Raw genomic sequence first — 9,236 nt, 5'->3', positions numbered from 1 at the left:
TTGTTTGTTTTTGTTCTCTTTTTGTTGACTGTGTATAAAGTGGTGGTAAACTGGTGAGTTATAATAAAGTGAAAATATATAACATTTTAAAAACTACCTCCAGAGGGATTTTCCAGCATTAAAAATAAACATGGTACATAAACATGCTGTATCCATTGTTTACAAACCCTTTAAATGTTAGATGAATTACACACAACATATCACAGAGATGAGACTTTGCTCCAGTGGTAGTGAACAGATCAAGTCATACGTCTTTACCCTCAGCTTTGAACTGCTGCTCTAAAACCATAGATATTTTTGTAAGAGATAAAAATTCTCTGAGAGGTTCAGTGTAGCTTAAAATCCGTTGTTTGTATGGATGGAGATTTGTTTCTTTCATGCATATTTAATGTATAGATCATATCTAAGGAGGCTCTGAGGAGGCTAAAAGACAGGACAGTTTTAACAGCTGCATACCTGTGACTCATTGAACTGTTTTTGAAAATTCACCACTATTAAGAGGGAAACTAAAACTCACAACAGGAATTGAGAATGCAAGAAAAAAAAGTCTCTGTCACTACTGAAAATAATCAGTCTAATTCAATTTTATTTATACGGTGCCAAATCACAACAATAGTTTCCTTTATACTGTAAGGTAAAGACCCTATAATAATACAAAGAAAGCAGAGAAAAACCCTGATAATCATATGACCCCCACATGAGCAAGCACTGTGGCTCATGGAGGAGCAGCAATCTGCCTCAACCGGCTGGTGTGAGGGGAGGAAGAGGGGACAAAAGATATGCCGTGGAAGAGAGCCAGAGATTAATAATAACTAATAATTATATGCAGAGAGGTGTATAACACAGTGACTGAGAAAGGTGACTGATAAAGAAACACTCAATGCATCATGGGAATTCCCCAGCAGCCAAGACCTATTGCAGCATGAGTGAGAGGATTTAGAGCGACCTGTACAGCCCTAACTATGCTTTATCAAAAAGGAAAGTTTTAAGCTTAATCCTAAAAGTAGAGACAATGTCTGCCTCCTGACTCCAAGCCAACATAGGAGAAATATGCTCCCTCTGTCTAGCCCCTGTCAGTGCTCTTGCTGCAACATTTTGGATTAACAGAAGGAATAAATGCATGAACTAGTTTTTCAGCATCACTCTGAGACAGGATATTTCCAATTTTAGAGATACTACACAAATGGAAGAAAGCGGTCCTACATATTTGTTTAATATGTGCATTGAAGAACATATCCTGGTCACTTTAATTGGACAGCTGCTTCAGAGCACTCCAGCCTATTTTAAACTAATCCCCATCAACCACTTCTGTTATTCAGCTGTAGTGCTGTTTCTGTGTAAAGTTCAGTCTGTTTAAGAGTAATTTTATATTCTTAGTTTTTATTTAAATTTCTCGTTTGGTTGTTCACCAATTTGGCCCACGCTGTAAGCTGGTACTACTGATACTACTACTAACAACAATAATGCACAACAGACCCGACCTCATGTTTGCACTTTTCAGCACTTGTTAACACTTTTCTTCGTTGCGGTTGCTGTTCACAGCAATACTCACATCTGCAGCTTTCCAGCTCCCAGCCGCCCATACACCACCAACAACAGCCAGGACCCAGTTCAGTCTGTTTTAAGCTGGCGAGGCGTGATTGCGGGTGCCGCTCAGGTGGCCCCGCAGCCGCGCCACAGACCACGCCCCACCACAATACTACTACTACTATTATTGCTACTAATAGTTGAGATGACTCCAGAGGGTGGAGATGAAACACTAAAAGCTTTGGAGGTTGGTGTGACTGACAGAAAGCAGACCCATGGCTGAGGACTGTAGCACCTGACACTGTGTGTATGGGTGCAGCAGGTCGGACAGATACTGATGGATTTGTAAATGATATGAAGAATTTTGTAAATTATTTATAATTTCAAACATTTCTTTGGGCAAAGTGTGCAGGTAACACTTCTGCTTCTGCTTATCTTTCACAATAAAAGCCCTGGACATTAGACCATGTGACTTCTATACTCCTGGAGCAATATGAACAACTCTTGATATGATAATCATAAGATAATCAGATCCTATGTCCTGCATTAAATATGTAGACAGTTTTCTGCTTTTTTGTTAGGAATACCTCGTAATTGGTAATACCTGGTAACTAAAAATGTCATTAAGAAAACATTTCCCTTTTTGGTAAAGAGTATTTACAAAGATTATTGTGTGATCCCTAAACCAGGCTGCTGGTGGTGTAATTGGGTGTGTGCAGGATAACACATACTGTGTTATAACACACACTTTGTTATCCTGCTAGAAACTCTATCAAAGACGCAGCACTCTTGTGTTGGTAATTTCAAAAAAGTCCTGTTTAAACTGAAGCAGCTGCTTACTTTTGAGATTTTAAAGGCAATGTTTCATTCAATTTGTTTCGTTTTTTTAAAAAAAATTTTTTATGTTGTTGTTGTGCTGGTTGCACCTTTCCCTCTTTGTATGTTCCTGTTTGTCTAATATTTCCTCTGGCTCCTTACAATTAAAACATTAATTAGTCGTTATAATAAAGTGAAAAGATGTAACTTATTCAACAACTTAGAGATTTATTGAGTCGGTTTTGGAGTCACTGTTGTACATTTCAGAATCAAAGAGACAAACATGGTACAAATGTACATTAAATTCACCTGTGAAAATGTTAAAATAGCACAAATAAATTAATGTTTGTGTTACATACTTTACAAAAATAAATATATATAGATGCAGATATATAAATGTGCATATGCTTAGTAATCACAACTTAAGCCTGAAGACAGGCTGAGGAATTAAATGCATTTATATTTTGTGATGAGAACGAGAGCTGTGCTGCTCCTTCTTCTTAATCCACACATGTTGTAACAGCACTAAACATGCAAAGTGCATCATGATGATTCTGGCACTGCAGCCGATGCTGTCGTTGTTTGAGGGCTGACTGTCGTATTTTTCATCTGATTCCTGTGAAAACAACATATCAGAGAGATGAGGCTGGGTTGCAAAAAAAATCACAACTTTTAAAGCTTTAACAACAAAATCAACCAACTTTTTTGTCTTATTTACTTTCTGAATAACAAAAGGATCTTGATTTGAAAAAAACTGCTTCTGTAAAACCATCAGTATTTTTAATCACTGATGTGCAGAGCCTCACTCTGATGCTCCCAAAGTGAGTTGATGTTCCTGTTTTAACTTCACTGACTTCCTCTCTAACATTTAACTCACATTAAGTTGAACACCAGTGAATGAAAGAAAAAACATCTGTGTGACTTACAGTTTTTCTAGCAGCATTATGGTGAATTTAGACTGAGGATCGAGACACCGTTCACTCCCATCCTTCAGTGTGACTCTGTAACATGTAAAGAAAGCTTTGATTTAAAACCACTTTATAAACAATCCTTATTAATGACTGAGCTCTTATTAATAATGTGCTCCTGTCACTGTGGGCACTTACATGACTTCTCTCCTGTTGCAGTATGGACGAGGCTCATCCACCTTAACTTCAGTGATGGGACCTCTTACAGACTTACTGGTGTTCAAACACCGGCACCTTGGAACAACTGGAAAACATAGAATGTGATAATTAATGTTAAACTGCTGCAGTTTCATATTTTACTTAAACATAAATATATTTAGATTGATTTGTTTTCATAATTCAGCTCCACTCAAGATGCAAAAATACACCAAAGTTTTCCATAATCTGATAAAACACACTTACTTAATGAAGTGCAAAGGGCCATGCAGGCCAGGAGAACGATGCACTGGATGGCAACACTTGTCTTCATCTTAAAGCTTTTCAAGTATCTAGTGGAGGATCTACTGAAGGCTCAGTCTTCAACTGGTTTGTTCTTCTCAGATATGAAGGATCTCTGCTGCTGTGGGTCTCCTTCACTTCTCGAGCTGCCTGAGTGTGCAGGACTGTGAGGTTCATCATCTCTGAACCTCCTTATATACACTCACAGCTACGTGGACTCTGGCCAAGGATGTCTTCCTAAGAAGTGGCTGAAAAAAATACTTTCCGATGTCTGTCCTCCCACAGTGGAAATCCTGCTGTCGCAATCCTTTGGCATTTAAACTTTATACGTTCACTTACTCGCAAAGATTTCCTGTGCCACTGGTTGATGTTGAGACATGCCTGCCTTCAGGTGTCGTTTGTATCTGTTGAAATTGACGTCACATTTCACTCATTTTGGACTCACTCCAATCACTCACATGTGAGTTTTGCTGACAAAGGATATTTTGTATCTCTGATCTACTTACAGAGGTGAAATGCAATAAAGTCTTTATATGATCAGTCTAATATTAATAATTTAGACAGCTCAAATTATGATATGACTAATATTTTACTGTTTCTGATGCACTCTGCTTAAAGTTTACTTACACTTCTCTTTATGATAAAAGTGTTTGAACACTTTCCAATAAATAAAATAAATAAATAAAATGATAAAAAGAAAGAAAATGGGAAGTTCCTTTAAACACAGCTGAAAAGATCATTTTCTATTCATTGTTTGCAGATGTGCATGTATATCATTGCATTTAGTAAATGCAGTAAATCTGTAAGGGTGTGGGAATGCAAGAAAAAACGTCTCCATCACTTTTAAAAATACTGAAATTCTCAGATTAATAAGGTCACCAATTACAGCAGAAACCAAGGCAGACTTCGTCATTAAGAATGTTTCACACTTTCTTCTCCACTCCTTCAACGTGCTTCCACTGGACAGGTATATTCAGGTATTTTGACAGATACCTTGCATGAAGACATGTAGCCTATTTGGACGCCTCTGAAATGTATGAAATAGTAGCAGTAGCAATGTAGTAAAGGGACTGGTGCTGGTGTGTGTGCTTATTACAACTCAGTCTTTTTTTTGTGAAGAGGGGAGCGAGTTCAGCCTCTTGTCAGTCTGGTGGGTGAGGCTGTTTCTCCTTCAGTTTCCTGCCCTCAGCGAGAAAACACCAGACGATGTTGTGTGAATGATATGGGAAGTCAGTCACAGTCAGCTAGTCCCTGGGCTAGATGGGTTTTAGATCTAATCTTATTCTTGTGATGAAATCAGTGTGAGTCATGCTCAATTCCAGCACTTGCAGACATTAGCAGCTACACTGGAAATAATAACAAGTCCCTATGTGTTTGTCTTATCCGTCTACTGTGTTGTGACAGACATCAGCATTACTGTGGTGAATATCAGTTTTGCACATTTGGATTTGCGTATTACGCACCAGTCTACCGTTGTTTACAGCGCAGTCTCCTGCTGTTTTTTTTAAATGACTTCCTACAAGAAAATCTAATTTCTGCTGTTCAATACCAGAGAAGTGTAAACTTTTTAAAATTCTGAGAAATTGCAAAACCCTTGGCTGTGTCTCTAATAAAACCTCTGTAACTTTGCTCTGCTTCACTTCAGCAGCATCAGGTAATGTTCATATGTTGGTTCATGGTTTTCTTCCGTACTTGATCTACTGCAGAGTATTTTTAAGGTTATCTGCTATAAAAAGACAAGCCAAGAAATTTCCTTCATGTTTTTCTGTGTTTCATCCTCTGTTACTTTGACAGAATGGCATCTGCTGTGATGTTTACACCTCTGATGAAGTCTCACAACTGTCAGTACTGATAAATGAAGGATTACAACATTTCTGTCTGAATCAAAATTGAATCGTAATGGAATCGGTTCTAGAAATCCCAGCCCAATTGGTTATGCTGCAAGAGGTCCAGGCTGCTGGGTGCTTTCTATGATGCACTGAGTGCTACTTCTTCACTTTTTATTGTATTTAGTCACTAGTTATTATTAGTCTGTGGCTCTCTTTCACAGCGTGTCTTTGTCCTGTCTTCCTCCTCTGAGCCTGCTTCTGTCAGAGGTTTCTTTCTGTTAAAAGGGAGTTTTTCCTTCCCACTGTCACCAAGTACTTGCTCATAGGTGGTTATCCGATTGTTGGAGTTTTCTCTTTACCCTTACATTACAATATAAAGCACTTTGTTGCCAATGTTTTTGGTGCTGGTAAATAAAATTGAATTGAATGAATTTTCTAGTATTTTATTAATGTGTCACTTGGCACTAACTAGCCTAAATATGTATCCTTTCAGTGTAACTCTGCAGCTGAGAAACGCAGCTTTTTACTTCAGTAGCCTATATCAACATATTTGCATGTAGGATGGTGCTTTAAAGGATCCAAGTAGAGCTTCCAGTTAAAGTTTAGCATCTGTGCAACATTTTCAGAACCAAATATCCAGATGTCGACATTTACTTCAGGAGATTTTCACCACAAAGTGTTCGTTTAAATGGTTTTAGTGATGTCTTTACTGTACGTGTGATGACCACTGGTTTTCTAGATTTCTATTTTCTGTCTATTGCTAACTAAAATATATTTTGGGTGAAATATAATCTTAATAAAATGTATCAACACATAACTGATTGGACAGTTTGTATTTTAGATTTAAACCTTGACCGAGGGTCCCCCTGTAAAGGTCTCATTCACTCCTGGCAGAAACCCACGACAGGCTCAGCTCCCAGTTCCCAAAACCTCAGATAACTTTTTCACATCTGGAGTTTGGAAATGTGTTATTATTATTATTCCCATGTTCAACTCCTTACAGGAAGCAGTGACTTAAACACAAAATCAAGGCTAATAAATTTAGTCTTGGCACGAAACAGTTTTCACCAGCTAAATGTGAAAGAGTGATGTTTTATCCCCTCACTTCTTACAAGATTAATGGTTATGTCTTCAGAACCCGACACACCTTTTCATGCAGGATTCAGATTCAGTGATCTCGAGTTCATGATGAAGCTGTTTGAGTCACACATGTGTATCATGTTCTTGCATCGTGTTTAAGCTAAATTTTTAAAGCAAACTGCAAAATTATCATAGTAAACAGTTCACAGTGTTGACACTGAACACTGACGATCAAGCCTCATTTTTAGAGAGCAAAATGTTCAGTGTTCTTAAAATCTCAGAATTGGTTGTTTTAGATATGAAAGAGGAGATTCTGTCACAATGTGCAAGGTTAAGGACCCAGATACTGGACTCAAAGGCAAGAAAGTGAAGCAAACAGAAAACATCCTTTATTTCAGTCACCGAGAATCCAAAAATATACACGTTATAAAAATAATCCAGAACAGACCAACGATGAAATGAAATAAAACACAAAACACAAAGGCTGCACTCGAGGGAAGGAAAACAGAGGGGTGAACTATGAAGCGAGCTCAAGTGGATCTCTCATATCAGCTGGTTTGGAGAGCTTTGGTTTAAAATCAGCTGGAGGAGCCACTCTTGATGATAAGTGCATTAAAAAAAGATTAAAAAATCCCAAATACTTAAACATGTATCCAGTCCAACAGCTGAACAGTGTTCACTGTTTACTGTTTCCATGTCCATCCCTTTATGACCACAGTGTACACATCTTCTGATGGCTACTTCCTGCAGTATAATGAACCATATCTCACAACTCAAGCTGGTGTCCTGAACATGGCAGTGAGATGACTGCATGTAAATGACCTCCAGAGTCACCAGATTTCAGTCCCATAGACCACGGTGGGATGTGGTGGACAAATCTGCACCGGATCTCGGCTGCTTCTTCTTCTCATTGAATGATGTCTGGTTTCTTTTGTGTAACAGTAATAAACATGCAAAGTGCATCATAATGAGTTTGACACTGTGGCTGATGATGTGGTTGTTTGGGGGCTGACGGTCGTCTTATGCTGACTTTTCTTCTGCCTCCTGTGAAGACAACAAATCACAGACGTGAGACCTTGAAGCTCCAGTGATAGTGAACAGATTCATAACTCATAACACTCAAGCAGTGATTTCTCTCTTAACTTCTTCACCTTCTAAATTATGAGAATGACGATCGTGAATTTTACTAGCAAAAACACGATAAAGACATTCAATTATTGTAGCTTGTTAATTGTTCATTGTGGAATTAAAGAAATTATTTTATGGCTACAATATATTCTGCATCATTAATGATATAATCTATAGTATTGATACTGCATTAAGATGTTTATTAAAACCGATCAGATTTGTCCTGTGACCCAGAAGCAGTTTTCATCCTGAGCTTTGAACTATTACTCTAAAACCATCAGTATTTTTAATCACTGATGTGCAGAGCCTCGCACGATGCTCCAAAGTGACTGTTGATGTTCCTGTTTTAACTTCACTGACTTCCTCTATAACATTTAACTCAAATTTAGCTGAATAACAGTGAATGAAAGAAAAAACATCTGTGTGACTTACAGTGTTTTTAGCAGAATTATGATGGTTTTTGACTGAGGATCGAGACACCGTTCACTCCCATCCTTCAGTGTGACTCTGTAACATGTAAAGAAAGCTTTGATTTAAAACCACTTTATAAACAATCCTTATTAAATGACTGAGCTCTTATTAATAATGTGCTCCTGTCACTGTGGGCACTTACATGACTTCTCTCCTGTTGCAGTATGGACGAGGCTCATCCAGCTTGAGTTGAGCGATGAGAGCGATCTTTACAGACTTACTGGTCTTCAAACACCGGCACCTTGGAATAACTGGAAAAGGTAGAAAGTGATAAATAAGGTTAAACTGCTGCAGTTTCATATTTTACTTAAACATAACTATATTTAGATTGATTTGTTTTCATAATTCAGCTCCACTCAAGATGCACAGATACACCAAGGTTTTCCATAAAAACACACTTACCATGTGAAGTGCAAAGGGCCATGCAGGCCAGGAGAACGATGCACTGGATGGCAACACTTGTCTTCATCTTAAAGCTTTTAAATTATTGAGTGAAGGATCTACTGAAGGCTCAGTCTTCAACTGGTTTGTTCTTCTCAGATATGAAGGATCTCTGCTGCTGTGCGTCTCCTTCACTTCTCGAGCTGCCTGAGTGTGCAGGACTGTGAGGTTCATCATCTCTGAACCTCCTTATATACACTCACAGCTGGGTGGACTCTTGCCAAGGATGTCTTCCTAAGAAGTGGCTGCAAAAATCTGTTTCCTGTCCTCTCACAGTAGAAATCCAGTGGCTGTGTTGTACTTTCAATTCCTGTTAACAGCTCCTCATTGCATCACATTTGAGTTTACAAATATTCAATTCCAAGTAAACTTGTTGAAACTTGACCTTCAGCGAGACCATACAGCTGTGTTGCAGTGGACCTTGAAGGCTGGAGGGACAGGTTGTCAAGATCTTCCTTTATCTGGGCTCTGGGACTTAATACCATCTGTACTTCACATGCAGAGTTGGTCTACAAGAAGACCAAACAGAGTATATTTC

The 9,236-nt window shown here is 38.4% G+C and overlaps 2 protein-coding genes across 2 annotated transcripts; both read right to left on the bottom strand.

Annotated features, from left to right (window-relative positions):
- Positions 1-2,547: 2,547 nt before the first annotated feature.
- On the bottom strand, positions 2,548-3,927 carry LOC113018912 (growth-regulated alpha protein-like). The gene is made up of 4 exons (XM_026162333.2): positions 3,714-3,927; positions 3,450-3,555; positions 3,270-3,344; positions 2,548-2,959 (listed from the first exon to the last, which is right to left on the bottom strand). Exons 1-4 carry the CDS (start codon positions 3,778-3,780, stop codon positions 2,887-2,889), a joined length of 321 nt encoding a protein of 106 aa, XP_026018118.1. The 5' UTR covers positions 3,781-3,927; the 3' UTR covers positions 2,548-2,886.
- Positions 3,928-7,025: 3,098 nt separating this feature from the next.
- LOC113018908 (C-X-C motif chemokine 3-like) lies at positions 7,026-8,992 on the bottom strand. Its single transcript, XM_026162328.2, has 4 exons — positions 8,660-8,992; positions 8,400-8,508; positions 8,219-8,293; positions 7,026-7,702 (listed from the first exon to the last, which is right to left on the bottom strand). The coding sequence occupies exons 1-4, from the start codon at positions 8,724-8,726 to the stop codon at positions 7,621-7,623; spliced, it is 333 nt and encodes a 110-aa protein (XP_026018113.2). The 5' UTR covers positions 8,727-8,992; the 3' UTR covers positions 7,026-7,620.
- Between the last annotated feature and the right edge of the window lie 244 nt (positions 8,993-9,236).

The sequence above is a fragment of the Astatotilapia calliptera genome, chromosome 3, assembly GCF_964374335.1.
Source record: "Astatotilapia calliptera chromosome 3, fAstCal68.1, whole genome shotgun sequence".
Lineage (NCBI taxonomy): Eukaryota > Metazoa > Chordata > Actinopteri > Cichliformes > Cichlidae > Astatotilapia > Astatotilapia calliptera.
Note: the sequence above shows the minus strand (reverse complement) of the source record. Positions and strands in the feature narration are given on the sequence as shown.